The sequence below is a fragment of the Polypterus senegalus genome, chromosome 13 (genome assembly GCF_016835505.1).
Source record: "Polypterus senegalus isolate Bchr_013 chromosome 13, ASM1683550v1, whole genome shotgun sequence".
NCBI lineage: Eukaryota > Metazoa > Chordata > Cladistia > Polypteriformes > Polypteridae > Polypterus > Polypterus senegalus.
This window is the reverse complement of record NC_053166.1, coordinates 18,065,068-18,081,831: the sequence shown is the minus strand read 5'-3', so window position 1 is coordinate 18,081,831 and position 16,764 is coordinate 18,065,068. Positions and strand designations below refer to the sequence as shown.

The 16,764-nt window shown below is 42.0% G+C and overlaps 1 protein-coding gene across 3 annotated transcripts in view; it reads right to left on the bottom strand.

Moving 5' to 3' along the window:
• Window positions 1-16,764, bottom strand: part of LOC120542238 (teneurin-2-like) — a 1,685,504-nt gene that overhangs the window by 86,572 nt on the left and 1,582,168 nt on the right. For all 3 annotated transcript variants that reach the window (XM_039774544.1, XM_039774546.1, XM_039774547.1), the window contains 3 exons: window positions 14,676-14,943; window positions 10,202-10,345; window positions 1,598-1,847 (listed from right to left, as the gene is read on the bottom strand). In XM_039774544.1, the coding sequence (XP_039630478.1) occupies window positions 1,598-1,847; window positions 10,202-10,345; window positions 14,676-14,943 (662 nt within the window). The remainder of the gene's footprint in view (window positions 1-1,597; window positions 1,848-10,201; window positions 10,346-14,675; window positions 14,944-16,764) is intronic.

The following is a 16,764-nucleotide window of genomic DNA, read 5'->3' as shown; positions in this document are numbered from 1 at the left end:
AGAATTGTGCTTATTTAAAAAATGTTGATCTGTCTTTATTTTCTTTCTTTTAGCAGCTCCAGAAGTAACAAACGTTTTTGACTAAAGTAGGTAATATATAAAATACAAACGACCAATTGACTGACCACCCTCCACCGGATATGCAGTAATAGCACAGGCATAAAATATTGATGGATTAGCAGACGTATCAAAAAGCATCTGCCTTGAAATATCCATCCATCCATTTTCCACCACTTATCCAAAGCCGGGTCGCGGGGGCAACAGCCTTAGCAGTGGGGCCCATCTGTCCCTTTTCCCCAGCCACACTTGTCAATTCATACTGTGGGATCCCAAGGCATTCCCAGGCCATAATCTTCCCAGTGAGTCCTGAGTCTTCCCTGGGGTCTTCTCCCAGCTGGACGTTCCTGTAAAACCTCCACAGGGAGGCATCCGGGTGGCATCCGTATCAGATGCCCAGACCACCTCAGTTGGCTCTTCTCAAAGTGGAGGGTCAGTGGCTCTACTCTGCACCTCTCCGTGATGTCTGAGCTTCTCACCCTGTCTCTATGGGAGAGCCCAGCCACCCTAAGTAGAAAGCTCATTTTGGCCGCTGGCACCCACAATCTCATTCTTCAGTCATTATCTTAAGCTCTTGACCATAGGTGAAGGTACGGACGTAGATCGACTGGGACAACGAGAACCTCCCTTCTGACTCAACTCCTTCTTCACCACTACAGATCGGTAAAGCGACTGCATAACTGCACTTGCTGCCCCAGTCCGCCCATTGATCTCATCATCCCTTTTCCCCTATCTTGTACTTAAATTTTAAATTTTAAATTTATCAATCCATCCATTATCCAACCCGCTATATCCTAACACAGGGTAATGGGGGTCTGCCAACACAGGGCGCAAGGCAGGAAACAAACCCCGGACAGGGTGCCAGCCCACCGCAGGACACACACACACACACACACTAGAGACAATTTAGGATCGCCAATGCACTTAACCTGCATGTCTTTGGACTGTGGGAGGAAACCGGAGTGCCCAGAGGAAACCCACGCAGACACGGGGAGAACATGCAAACTCCATGCAGGGAGGACACGGGAAGCAAACCCAGATCTCCTTACTGCGAGGCAGCAGTGCTACCACTGCACCACCATACTGGCCACACTTGAAATATTAGCCTTTAATAGAAAAAGTGACATCACTGACGTGCTATAATTGGCCCCCCAATGTTTCTCCATTGACATCTGCCTGCTTTTCTACTATGCATAAATCTGGTCCTAGCCACATATAGGGTGGCGGAGTCGTGGCTCTGAGGCTAAGGATCTGCACTGGCACCCCGAAGGTTGTAGGTTCGAATCCCTGTGTCTGCCAAAAGAGATGCTACTCTGCTTGACCCTTGAGCATGGCTCTTAACCTTCAACTTCTCTAGGGACGCAATACAATGACCTTGTGCTCTGACCCCAAGTGGTATGCAAACAGATGCATTTCACTGCGTGTTGTCAAGTATAACTATGGATGTGACAAATAAATAAAGAATTATTATTATGGTAGGAAACAAAAGAAATGAAACATTAAGTCAGTGCTTAAAAACTAAGAAAATGTTTCTTTTTACCTGAGCTCAAAAATACTTGTGACATTCATCGAAGGAAAAACTCTCCTCACAAAGTTCAAATCCCCAATAAAGAGACTGCCGTCGATCCCCACAGCAAGGGCCACAGGAGAGAGCAGCTTGTTGCCATCAGCAAGGCCATTACAACTAGGGCAGGAGATACTGCGTCTCCTGCCATTACCCATGATGCTTGTGATCACCGCTGGCTGCTGGGACAAAAACAGATTTTCACCGTTTCCTTTATGAAGGATTCCTGTATGAAAACAAAAACAAAAAAAAACAAAAAAATGAGAAAAAAGAAATCAATAACTTCCAAATGATCATTGCCCACTTGTGAAGGAGGATATATTTGGTAATAGAGGTGAAAATTTGAAGGCCTTCTTTTTATGACAAAAAACAGTTTAGCGATTAAGATCAATGGTTCTGTCTTCCGAAATAAATAAGTACTGGGTAGAAAAAGAGATGTGAAATCCTTCAGGGACATAACAATGGCAGTCAGGCACGGAAAAAGAAATAAATGTTGCATCTCTGCCAGCATCACCACATTATAACTCTGCGCTGCACCAAGGAGTTAATAAAATTTAAAGTGGCAGTCAGAGCCACTAGACTAAAGAAAAAAAAAAAAAAGAAAACGAAATAAAGTGCAGTCTAGTGTCAAAACACTCAATTAACAGGGATGCTATTACTTCGGGAGGATTCGAGTTTCAAATTGCCCATCAGTACTATAAAGCCAATCAGTCTAAACAAAAAGGCACATAAATACAAATAGTTTCTATCTCCACATACATTATTTTTGCTGTATACATCTATAGCTAAGTGTACATGGCCAATATAATGAGCACTTTAGCCGAAAGAATATTTAATGTTGTCAGATGCTCAACGCAATACCATCAACAACAATTTATTTCTTATACAGCCCAAAATCACACAAGGAACGCCTCAATGGGCTTTAACAGGCCTTGTTTTATGACAGCCCACCCAGGCTTGACTCCCTAAGGTGCCTGCAGTGAATTACTAAAACTCAAATGCAAAGGGTTAAGTTCCATCCATCACTTGTTTTGGATAGCCATTGTATCGTAAACTTCGGACTAACAGCTGGCACACGCGTCCTGTGCACGATGTGAGAGGCTCCTTTTGTTTGCTTTGAAGGTTATGCCTTTTAACCTCCTTAGTGTTAGTCCTGAGCGTCACTCGGGCGATTGGATAGACGCGTCTCGCGGAAGTGTAAGATCCGAGGATTACTCGGGCTGTAAAAGTGTCAACAGCGTTAGTGCCGAGTGTGGCTTGGGGAACACTACAGCCATGTCTTGTGTGGAAGACAAGAAAAGTTCAATCAATCAGTCTTTATTCAGTCACAGATGAGCATGTGGATCCCACGTTGCAAGGCAGAAGAGCAAAGTTCCTCTGTTTCAATCGGCTTTTATTATTTTTCATCCTTCCCCCTTCCCACAATATGTTTATACGTTTCTGTTTTGTGTACATTGCAAAAGGGGCCCTAAAGATGGAAAAGTCATCTTTCCTGTGTCTAACAGATGAGTTCCATAAAAAGAAGTTGTCCTCGGCCAGCTTACTGCACCCTGTCTTAATGACAGATGTCTGTATGAATAACCTGCCGTTATAGCAAACACAGCTTTTAACCCTTTGTAGCTTGCAAGCAGTTAAATTTTCTTTCACACTTGCGTAAGCGAAAGGCCCGAGTGCTTCCTGGGCAACAGTGCAGACATGTCTTCTCCTAGCCTCATAATGGTGTCTCGTAAGAAACGTTTTTCCGCAGCCCAGGTGTTGCACACTCTTGACAGTGAAACGAGCAGTTAGTGCTGGGTGATATGACCAAAATTCTATATCACGGTATTTTTCTAAATTATCCCGGTTTCACAGTATTCAACGGTATTTTTTTCCCATGCACGAGTGGATGTTAACCCCATTTTCTACTGCAGTAGACTGGCTAAGAATAACCTATTCCACTGTCATGAGAATTGTACAAAAAAAACATTTTAATGTGCACACAAGTGTTAATCCAGGTTTTCATGGCCCCATAAAGTGATCGCTTTCAAGGGGGTGACATTAATGAAGATAAAGTATCGCATTGCATGACAGTTGCAGTCAAAATATAGAAAACATATTTTCAACCATCCAAAGAGGCACTTAGCCTTAGTAAAATATCCAGAGGTGTTTGTCAAAAGTTGTATTGCACTGAACATGTCTTAGAGAAGGAATAAAGAGTAAATATTTTTTGTAAACCAACTACACTTTCTGTTCATGTTAACAATCTCTGTCCACTGACACGTCAGCTATCTGGATTGTAATGGTGTTGGTTATATCTATCTATCTATCTATCTCGATCCACCGCTTGCTCTTTTTATCGTAGGCAGTACCTCCAGCAAACACGTCTACAAGTGACATCTGACTCGAGTGTCCTCTAGGTTTTTCAGTTTTACCCGAGGACGTGGCGGGTGCCAATCTTAGCTCCATACATTCATGGTACTCCAAAGCATGTTTGCGGCTAAGGTGGTACAGCAAATTGCTTGTGTTGTTCCCTCCGGCATCTGGCGACAATTTTAGCTCTACAGCATTTGCAGTAAATAGTTGTTTGGTCCACATCCGACCTTTTAAAGCATCTCCAGACGACAGACACGGCTCCTTTTTTTGGCAAAAGTTCTTCTGTGTCATCTTGTTCAACTTTATCGTCTGCTACAGCTTCAGTTTCAGAATGTTCTCGGTCCATTTCCACAGCTCAATAGCGCCACTAACACACATACTCCGTTGTATGAGTGTTTAGCGGTGTTGCAGTTAAAAAGGTCCCTCCTTGAACACTTTCCCACTGCGCCACGTTCCAAACATTGTTTAGGCTATTTAAACCGGTGTTGCGGTATAAGGAAAATCGATATCATAACAAAAATAAAAAACGGTTTTCGGTATGAACTGGTATACCTCCCAGAACTACAAGCAGTGATGATGAAGTGAGCCTGTCTTCAGGCAGTGAAATTGAAACAGACAGTGAAATCCAAAGGGACTCTGGGAATCCGAATGTGACGCTCGTGTCAATCGCACATGTGCAGTGTGCTGTTCAAAAGCTGATCAGTCTAGAAAGAAAATTCGCAAGGAATTGCGCTACTATTGTCCCCACTTTGACGCTGGATTGTGTATTTTACTGTGCTTCAAAATATACTGCACAAACAACACATTTTGACAGTATTATTATTATTATTATTATTTGTATGATCATTATACGTTTTACACTTCTGACTTTGTACTTTTTGTGTTTTGCAGGTTTTACAGTAAAAAGATGAGATTTTATAAATACGTAATTTTTCAAGCCAAAAAAAGCAACGCTTTTTACACGTTTTTTTAAAAAAATATGTAACGCTGAGAAGGGTACGGCCATGTTATATTTGACGACATTAGTAGCAAATTTCTGTCATAGTCTTCAGTTACATGATTGCAATGAGTCAGAGGGAGTTGGCGGCACACTCCTGTGATGTCTGTCATCTAGTCTGACATACTCTACAATTCACTCTGCGACTCACTCTGACAAAATCCTTCGTCGTAGGAGTGGCTGTGTGTGTGTGTAAGAGCTGACAACCAATAAATGCTCAACCAGAAGTTGTCATGAGCTCGGGAGTGCCTAAGCACACAGTCGTAAATTATATAGCAAACAGTACCACAAATAGAAGGATCTTTCAACATCAACAAGCTTGCAACAAAAAGGGACAAAGAATTTGATAAGTAGACATATTTATTTCAAGAAGATTCTCCGAAACAATGAAGCTCCAAAGAGCACAAAACGCCTAGATGGTGTTGCCTTAAATAACAAAAGCAATTCAAGGTAGACAAAACCCAAAAAACACAAATCGAGAAGTCAAAAACACAGCATAAAGGTCAAAAATCCCAACATATCCAAAAAAGCACAATACACGCTCACTAAAACAACCAAGCAGATTCAATGAACCGCAGAGGACTGCTTGTTTCTTCAGCCTTTATAGGGTTATGGGTGGTCCCTTGATGGAAATGAGCAGATGGTCCTGCCTCTTGAGAAATCACCCAAAAAACACAAGGAACATAATAACACTAGCGAGGATACATAGGAACAACATACATAAATAATAAAAAACATAAAAAAACAAAAAACAGGAAAATGCCAAAAAAACAATATTAACATAGACAAAAGAATCAAAAATGGACAGAAAAGATACAAATCAGGAATCGGAACCCTAGCTGAAGTATAACAAACATTCAAATACACAGGTGCTTTGGACTTTAAAAACAGAAGAGAAGTCCATCTGTTCGACGTCTCATGTTTTACATACATTGGGAAAAAGAAAAAAAAAAAAAAGAGGGCTGAGATTGCAGATGAACTTGCTGTACTCATTAACCCTTCTTACAGCTTCAGCTCCATCAGGCAGCATGCTACTGGCTGTCAGAAAAAGGGCTGAACTCGACTGTGCTGGAAAGTCAGCATACGGTCACTAAATTTGACATGGTCCAATGACGAGATCAGAATATGTAGTTGGCAAGTCTGACATACCCTACGACGAGAAGCTGTGTGATGTGACATCAGCTTTAGGTTACTTAGCGACTCTCAATTTGCCACATGCTAATGTGAGTGTATGTGTTTGCATTAGTGGGCTCTGTGTCGGGTTGGCACCCCATCCAGAGATACCTTGCATACTAATGCTGCCTGGATTGGCTCCTTTAAATCAATCAATCAATCGCACGTTATGAGCTTTGCCCATAGCTTCACCTTTTTGTTTGTCATTTTGTTGTGTAATAAGGTTTTCTTTTTCAGTTTACTTTCTTCTTTGTTTTAATGATTGGCTGCTGAGCTGAGGGGCAGGGCCTGCTATTACTCGTCACTCAGTATTATTCTGGAAAGGTCCTGCACAGAGTGAATGACGCAAATAAGACAACAAAATTATCTTTATGTAGAAATGAAAGTAATTATCTTGAATAGCATGTAACACATTAATTATACTTGAATATATTTGTTGTGTTTGTATTTTATATGATTCTTAATATTTGATGCATAATATTTAACAAATCAGGACAAGTTATCAGAGAAGTGGAATTTTATGCAGTTTACTGCAATTCATTTCTGTTTCTATTTCAAGTCTAGTTCATTTCCTCCTGAGCTGGGTTCAATTTCAGTTCCAACTCGCATTGACCAATGATTCTCAATTCAATTAATGGCAGGCAGGAAGGCCAGGCCAAAAATTGCCTCTAGTAGTAATGTGACCCTAAGAGTCACCTGACCTGCCGGGTCATCATCTGCATAAAATTGGGTTCTACCTGCTGTCACACGTGTGTGAGTGGGAATCACCTTCAGGGCTCAAGCGAGGTAATCCATACCACCTTCAACTGAGAGGAGGTGCTGTCACTAACTGTAGCTCTGAAAAGAACCTGGAGAAGAGGATGTGTGACCCCAAGAACACACAGACCCCAGAGAATGTCACATCCCTCCTGGTCAGGATGCAATAAAAGTTGCAGAAAGAAAAATAATAAAAAAAAAAGTTGTAGAAAGACTTCTTATTGTAGATGGAGCTCCTGTGTTACCCGATGCTATTATTCTCTGTTACTACTGTGTTAATGGCTAGAGTGGGCAAATTTCTGTTTTTCTGCCTTAAGGCTAACTATTAGATAGATACAGTGTGTCCAGAAAGTATATCACTTTTTCCACATTTTGTTATGTTACAGCCTTATTCCAAAATGGATTAAATTAATTAAACTCAGAATTCTACACACAACACCCCATAATGACAAATTGAAAAAAGTTTACTTGAGGTTTTTGCAAATTTATTAAAAATAAAAAAACTGAGAAATCACATGTACATAAGTATTCACAGTCTTTGCTCAATACTTTGTCGATGTACCTTTGGCAACAATTCCAGCCTCAAGTCTTTTTGAATATGATGCCACAAGCTTGGCACACCTATCCTTGGCCAGTTTCGCCCATTCCTCTTTGCAGCACCCCTCAAGCTCCATCAGGTTGGATGGGAAGCGTCGGTGCACAGCCATTTTAAGATCTCTCCAGAGATGTTCAATCGGATTCAAGTCTGGGCTCTGTCTGGGCCACTCAAGGACATTCGCAGAGTTGTTGTGAAGCCACTCCTTTGCTATCTTGGCTGTGTGCTTAGGGTCGTTGTCAGCTGAAAGATGAACCGTCGCCCCAGTCTGAGGTCAAGAGCGCTCTGGAGCAGGTTTTCATCCAGGATGTCTCTGTACGTTGCTCCAGTCATCTTTGCTTTTATCCTGACTAGTCTCCCAGTTCCTGCAGCTCAAAAACATCCCCACAGCATGATGCTGCCACCACCATGCTTCAATGTAGGGATGGTATTGGCCTGGTGATGAGCGGTGCCTGGTTTCCTCCAAACGTGACGCCTGGCATTCACACCAAAGAGTTCAATCTTTGTCTCATCAGACCAGAGAATTTTGTTTCTCATGGTCAGAGAGTCCTTCAGGTGCCTTTTTGCAAACTCCAGGTGGGCTGCCATGTGCCTTTTACTAAGGAGTGGCTTCCATCTGGCCACTCTACCATACAGGCCTGATTGGTGGATTGCTGCAGAGATGGTTGTCCTTCTGGAAGGTTCTCCTCTCTCCACAGAGGACCTCTGGAGCTCTGACAGAGTGACCATCGGGTTCTTGGTCACCTCCCTGACTAAGGCCCTTCTCCCCCGATTGCTCAGTTTAGATGGCCGGCCAGCTCTAGGAAGAGTCCTGGTGGTTTCGAACTTCTTCCACTTATGGATGATGGAGGCCACTGTGCTCATTGGGACCTTCAAAGCAGCAGAAATTTTTCTGTAACCTTCCCCAGATTTGTGCCTCGAGACAATTCTGTCTCGGAGGTCTACAGACAATTCCTTTGACTTCATGCTTGGTTTGTGCTCTGACATGAACTGGTCAACTGTGGGACCTTCTATAAACAGGTGTGTGCCTTTCCAAATCCTGTCCATTCAACTGAATTTACCACAGGTGGACTCAAATTAAACATCTCAAGGCTGTGAATACTTCTGTACATGTGCTTTCTCAGTTTTTTTTATTTTTAATACCTCAAGTAAACTTTTTTCATGTTGTCATTATGGGGTGTTGTGTGTAGAATTCTGAAGAAAAAAAATGTATTTAATCCATTTTGGAATAAGGCTGTAACATAAGAAAATGTGGAAAAAGTAATGCGCTGTGAATACTTTCCAGATGCACTGTAGATAGATAGATAGATAGATAGATAGATAGATAGATAGATAGATAGATCGATCCTAACCCTAACTTTATCTGTTACTGTGGACTTCTTGTGTTCGTTGGTAGATTGCACTTGTCCATTCCACACCTCTGTCACCTCTGTGGCTGTGAGTCACTTTATTTTTCAATGTTAGTGCTCTAACTGATAAAAAAAAAATGGTGTCAGGGATGCCAGGGGCCATGACCCGGCCGGGACGTCATGAGGGATCGGATGTGGGTCTGCGCCCACCCTGGAACACGTGGGGGTCGCCTTCCTGGTTGCTCTGGGGGCCACGGGTACAGGGCATGGAAGCTCCACCCTGTAGGGGCCCGTGGTCACCACCAGGACCAGGAAGTGCTGGGGGGAAGACTTTGGAGGATACCCGGAGAGCTGCCGGGAGAACAGCCGACACTTCCATCACGCTGGGGCGTGGCCAACAGGGGAGTGTCGGAAGCACCTGGAGCTCATCTGGGTCATGTATAAAAGGGGCCGTCTCCTTTCATTTGAGGCTGGAGTCGGGAGGAGGAAGGACGAAGCTCAGGAGAGCTGTGGAGGCGGCCCGAAGACAAGGCATTGTGTGGCCAGGACTGTGTTTGGGGTATTGTGCACGTGACTGGGTCTGAGTGACCAATTATTGTAAATATATATTTTGAATAAATGTGTTTGTGGGTGACATGAATGTGTCTGCCTGTCTGTGTCCGGGTCAACTTCCACAATGGAAACAGCTGTCTTTTCTGTTTGTGAACTTAAAAGTTTCACTCGAGTTATTTTTGCTTTCTGTGAAAAAATACATGTACTATATAATAGACAACAGTTTTTTTATCTTAATCCTATTTCTAAGTTACCTTATTTTGATCTTCCCCATGGGATTAATAAAGTTTATCCAATCAAGTTGAATCTAAACACAAAGTGTACAGCTGCAGTTCACATGTGTGACATACCCGATGACCAGATGTTGTAAAATATGACAGCAGCAATAACACAGCAATATTTAAAAGAAATTAATTCCACTTTATCCCCACTTAAGCAAGATGAGGCTCACTAGGAGACTACATCTGCTTTTCCATTATTCATTCTCATGGTTTAATCTTCTATTAAAGGAGCAAGTATACCGTAGACATACACCAGGATGTTGTTGATACGACAGAATTGATGCTCAAGCACCATTGGTAATGGTTGGCAGCCTCTTGCATTCATTGACTAGCATATGCTAAGCATGCTGATCCTGCGATGTGTGTGTTTCTTTTACTGGTTCACAAACTCTGATTTAAGACACTTTAAGGAACCCTGACTAAGCCTCAGTCTTTCCACTGTGCACATTTGTCTTTGCTAACTGAGAAAGGATTTGCTGTAATGTGAGCACATTATGCAGGGTGACACCAATTTAGGACACTTACCACTTTTGACATTGAGTATATGGTGCTTATCAAGCGACCAGCCACCGAGATTGGAGGGCTCCAGTTCATAGCCTTGGAGGGTTGCCGTCCTCTTCTCCCACTGAATGAGACTCAAGCAGGTTTCGTACTCAAAGCCAACAGACACTGAAAAAGAAAATCAGGAGTCTTTATTTTTACCTGTGTATGACAAGTGACAGTTTGCACCCTGCTCATTTTGTTGTACTTTCCGATTTTAGACACCATGAATAAAACACAAAGCTCAGCTTTATAAACTGATAGCCACTCAGAGAAACTATCACACAGTTTCGTAAAACATTTTGGCTGCATGTGTACATTTTTATCATTCAGTATGGCAGTTAGAAAATACGGTGCCCTCCATGTTTGGGACAAAGACACAATTTTCCTTGATTTCCTCCTCCGCTCCACAGTTTAAAATGTCAAGTCAAATAATTCCAATATTATTAAAGTGCACATTGCAGACTTTCATTTAAGGGGATTTGCACACATTTTGGTCACACAGCACTTTTTCTACACGGTTCCCCTTGGCAGTGCCCCCTCCTGCCTGGTGGTGGTGTTACTCGGCTTACCCAAGCCTTGCAGGAGATCCCCAAGCATGCATGCGTAACAGAGCCCATGCTGTCAGCGTGGACTTTCTCCGCTATTACACATTATTTTTCTATTACATATGTGAAGCACTGTTTTATGAGCAGGGCCAACTAAGTCACCCTGATGGTAGATCCAGCCATGTCAAAAAGTCATATTACAGCAATCATCACCTTTCCTGGCATGAAAAAATGACTTAACTAGAGTCACACAAAGAGTCAGTAATGACAACTGACTCTATGACATTTGACAGCGGCCAATGCAGCAAAGCCGTTTACAGGAACAGCACAAACTGCTCCACAATGTTCGATTAGAGTCGATGATTGGCTGATTGTCCATTAAGAACACCGGCGTGGATTCATTATGTTATTACAGTTTTGTTCATTCCCATGGCGGACAATAAGACAGGTGTAATGTTCCTGTATCTGGACCCTGCAGTTCCCACGGGTAACACTTTATCAGCTTTACTGGATAGGCTGCGGACACAAGGTATGCCATTTCCTCAGTGACTGCAAAGAGGATGAAGTGAGTATGATAATGGAGTGGTGGATATTGCTCTTTTGTGGAAGGGCCCAAGCGAAAAATATTTTAAAATGAATTCAGACAAAATGTAAGCAAATTAAAGGCAAAATATGTCATAAAAAAATCTGGCAACTTTATTCAAGTTCTGCAAAAGTCTGAATACATATAAGCTCAGACACACACGCACACCTACAGTATTCTAATACTTGATGTCAGCACAAGACGTCTTGTGAAAATGCCATCTGCTAGCCGAGCAGCTGCTAGTTTTGAAGAGCTCAGACATTTGCATTCAAATTTTACAATTTTCGATCATAAAAAAAACTCATTTTTGATATTAGATGTGCCTGAGTGTGTTCAGTCGTGAAAGACTCCTAAAACGTACTTGGGGGGCCTTTCTGACAAACTAAAGTACTGCTCGAGAGTTCTGTTGAATGAATCATATGAAATTCATTTTTGCCTTTCTCGTGACCCAGTCTTGCCCTTCTTAGAGTCTTCAAGACCCATTCCTTGAGGACTGTCATAACGGGTGGTCCTCCTTCAAGATTCACAGACAATCGTCATGGCAATTCCCCCTTGAAGATTCGCTGCTCGATTATCTGGGTGGGGTTGGAGGTCGCCCCCCCCCTTGGAGAATTGCCACTGATCCTGAATTCCTTTGTTTAATTAACACACGGTGACCCACCGCGACACGCTACATAAATCATACGCCGACCCTAACCCCAATTCTTTTTTACTAAATTTTAGGGGTGATTATTATCAATGAACTATTCATTTTACTAATATTAATATTATTAATTTTACTAGGAATAATTTATTGTTAAAGATAAAGAATTTTTATTCATTTTTAAATATTTAAGTTATAGGGTTTTAATATAATTGAGGTGGGGGGGTCAAATCAAACAGAACATATTTAAATTTTTAAATTGGGAACTTAGCGTGCCAGAGCGTGCTTTTATGGCCATATCCCATACCCTAACCCTAACCCGTAATCCACTGAATGCAAAGGTGATTCATGACCCAACTCTGCCACATGGCAGGAACCCACAGTTTAGGAAGGCCCGCTCTACTTGATCCTGTTGTTCGTTACAAAAATGGAATTGAGCCTGCAAAGTGGGCTTTATTTGTATTTCGTGGAAATGATTCTTGGTCGAGAAGTGAAGCCATCAGATGGTTTGAGGAAGGATGGATATAACAGGACTTCAATGGGTATAAAAAGATGAGCTCCATTATCAAAGCCGGGTGAACACCACCCCACATAGGACAATGCCTACTTTGAAACACCAAGTTGCTAGCAAGGTATTTCAAAGCATGAATCACAAAATACTCTGAACTTGCTACCTCATTAGTACACACAAATATTTAAGTAAATATAAGTAACTGTGAGTGGACTTGGAGCCAGGGGATTGATAAAACTGCAGTGACCATGGAGTCTTGACAAGGAGCCTCACATGCCAAAAACTAAATATGTTTAGTCAGACATTGTGAATTGGGTTGAGTAGCGAAACTGGCCAAAGTGTTGCAGACTTTCATTTAAGGATATTTGTAGACATTTCGGGAGAAATGACAAGACTTTTTCTACATGGTCCCCCCATTTCAGGTCACAGGTGTTTGTGATTCCTCAGGTGGGTTTCATTCTTTCATCAGATACCTTGGCTTGCTTCTACAATTTGGAGTCTGTAATTGTCATTGTTCAACACGAGGACAAGATCTGTGCTAATGAAAGTCAAAAGAAGCCATTGTGAGGCTGAAAAACAAGAATAAAACCATCAGAGACATTGGTAAAACTTTAGGATGACCAGAATCAACTGTCTGGAATATCATGAAGAAGAAACAACACACTGGTGGGCCAAGTAATCACAAATAGACTGGTAGGCCAAGGAAGACCTCCACTGCTGATGACAGAAGAATCCTCACTATGGTAAAGAAAAAGACCCCAAACGCCTGTGCGACAGATCAGAATGTGTCTCCTGGGGACCGATGTGGACTTGTCAAAGACAACTATCAGCAGGAGACTTCATGAACAGAAATACAGAGGACGCACTGCAAGATGTTAGCCTCAAAAACAGGATGGCCAGATTACAGTTTGTGATAAAGGACTTCAAAGAGCCTGCAGACTTCTGGGACAGATGAAACAAAGATGAACGTGCATGAGAGTGATGACAAGAGCCAAGTGTGGAGATGAAAAGGAACTGCATAAGATCCAAAGCAGAACACCTTATCTGTTACACATGGTGGTGGTGGTGGTGTTATGGCTTGGGCGTGTATGGCCGCCACAGGTCCTGGCACACTTCTCTTTATTGATGATAGAACTGCAGTGGAACAATGAATTTTGAGGTGTGTAGAAACATCTGATCTGCTCAAGTTCCAGTAAATGTGTCCAAACTCACTGGACGGCACTTCATCCTACATAACATAATGAGGCAACACAGGACTTTATCAAAGCTAAAAAATGGAAAATTATTGAATGGCCACGCTAGTCACCTGATTTTAATCCATCTGGGCAGGCCTTCCATATGCCACCACAAAAATAAACCAGAGCTGAAGATGGCCACATTAGAGGCTTGGCAGAGCAGCACCAGAAAAGACCCTAAGCACCTGCTGACGTCTATGAATTGCGGACTTCAAGCAGCCATTGCATGTGAGAGATACGCGACAAAGAACTAAATATGATAACGGCTTTAAAAGACCTGACAATGCTGTGTCCAAACATTATGGTGGTAATGAAAAGGTGTTGTGTGACCGAAATGTCTGCAAATCCCCTTAAGTGAAAATCTGCAATGTGTTCTCTAATCACAAGTCTGCATTGTTTGATTTGCAATTTTAAAACTGTGGAGCAGAGGGGCAAATCAAAGAAAAATGTGCCTTTGTCCCAAACATTGTGGACGGCGTGGTACTTAGTAGAAAATCCCTGGCCTAAGCTATTTATGTACAATTTATTCATGTACAGTGCTGTATAAGTGTTTGCTTCTCATTATTCACAATTAAAATCTGACCATGTTTGTCGTTATTTTTTTCTGTCAGAGATTTTGTTGATGTTAACATAAATAGGAGCTATGCCTTGCCTTTTCTCAGTAAAAATTCTCAAATTTGTTAGCAATAAAGTGTTTGGCATAGAGCCACACGAATGGAGTTGTAATTTCTGTAGTTATGTTCTCTTTCAAAAAGTATCAAAGTGATCTGCATTGCCTTTCAGGCTCACTTTCAGCATTTCTACACAACTGCTGGTAGAGATGACATTCGTCCGTCTATTTATTTTGGGTTGCACTCCTTCCAATACAATGTGAGAGAAACTACAGCCTACCCCTAAACAGAAGAAATAACAGCACAGTTTTAAAGAAGAAATACTGACCAACAGCTTCAGAGAGACCATAGACTATTTGGCCATAAGCATCGGTTTTGTCCCAGATGAAGGTGTAGGCCAAGTTTGGGGACGCATGGAACCATTTCTGGAAGAGATGACCCTCCACAGCCACCATCAGGTGAACTTTATTCAGATTCAGAGGCACCACAGATTGGGTCATGACGATCTTCAGCAGGGACTTGTATCCTGGACTACGAGAACTTAGGTAGCTAAGTTTAAGGCTGGTGCCAGGGATCTCAATCTGTTCATGAAGAACCTAATGGGAAAAGCAGAGAGCAAGCAAGAAAGAAAGACAACGAATCCGTTAATCAAAGCCTTGGCGGTTCTGTTATCTTACTGCACAGTTGTCTTCATTTGTGCTTAGATGTTAACATTTCTAAGTAGTTTGGGGGTTTATCCATAGCACGTTCTATGGGAAGATTAAAACACCCAACAAACACAACAAAGAAAATTAAAACATGCCATACTAAAATGTCAACCTGCTTCTTATGAAACTGAAATAAAAATCTTAAAATAAGATAATAAAAAAACTTTATCACCTAATAAATAATAAAAAAAACCTTTATCATGGAATTTTAAAGACGCAAAATCTGTCAATAACAGTATGGATACCATTTAATGTCTGCATGTAGGCATGGGCATTTGCTGTTAGAAATGTACAATGGCCATTATGTACTGTATATTCTGGACAAAAGCACTGAAAAGTTAAACTCAACTTGGTGTGTCGTGAAGATTCCCATCACCCTTGGCATTCATTGATTGTACATACAGTCTGATCCGGAGAACCAACACTTGAATGCTTATATTTGTTAGAAAGTGGTTCTCCATCAGTGCCAGTCAATCCATTAAGTGATAAAGGTGGCAGCCTAGGGTGCCTTAATCTGAGGGGTACCATTTATAAAAGTTAAGGGGTAAGCACACCAGGCACCGAGGGGCACCTCCTCAGTCTGTGGATATTGAATTGGCGCAGTTATCCACTGGGCGGAGTTTATGAAAGTAGAAACGCACATGCTCCATACTTCAAGGGGCGCCAGCTCCATAAAGTCCACCGTATATACACAAAGGGGTACTTTTTGTGCTACTGAAGGGGTTGCGCTACTGAGGGGGACCAATAGGTCATCGTTGTCGAATGATACATACTACCCGCTATGAAAAAACCCTGGACAGGGCTCCAAAAGGGCTTTGATCAGCACTGTTTTCCAGAGATGCCCTGTGCCACCCTGGACAAATTACTTCACAGTTAACTTGTGCTTCTCCTGTTACCCAAAAACATGGTGTTGATTTCTCTCTGTACATGTTAAGCATACATGCCAATGCTGTGCGGGCCACTTATTTGAGATACCATCTTGACTTGCAACCAGTGCTGTGGGTAAGCGTTGGCTCTCTATGGCCTCTAAGGGAGGAATCTGATCTTGGAACTTCTGAAATGGCAGACTCCATTAGCTTAGCATACAGTGGATAGTATTTGGACCCCTTCACTTATTGTGCACTTTATTGTGTTGGGAGATTTACCTTTTAATGGAGACATTTGACATTTTTTCCCATTGGTCTACACTCAATAACCCATAACAACATGTTTTCAGAAAATTTATTACAAATCACAAACCGAAATCTCTCATTAAGTCTTTAGACCCTTTTTTTTGTGGCACTCCAAATTGTAGTCAGGTGCACCCTGTTTGCTTTATTTCTTCTTGAGTTGTGTCTAGAAATTGCCTGGAGACCACCAGTGGCAAACTGGACAGACTGAACATCATAGAGAAAGGCACATGTGTACCTGTTTATAGATGGCTGCACAGTTCACACTGCATGTCAGGATGAAACCCAAACCATGAAGTCCAAGGAACTCTCTGTACACCTCTCTGAACAAATTAGGGTGAGGCGTCATAGATCAGGTCGAGGGATTAACACATTTCTAAAGCTTTGAGTGTTCCCAAGAGCACAATGGCCTCAATAATTGTGAAGCAGATTTTTTTCTAGAGCCAAACTGAGTAACTGGGGAAATAAAGAGCTTTGTTAGGGGAGGTGACCAAGAACCCAATGGTCAAACTAATAGAACTTCAGAAGTCCTCTACTGAGA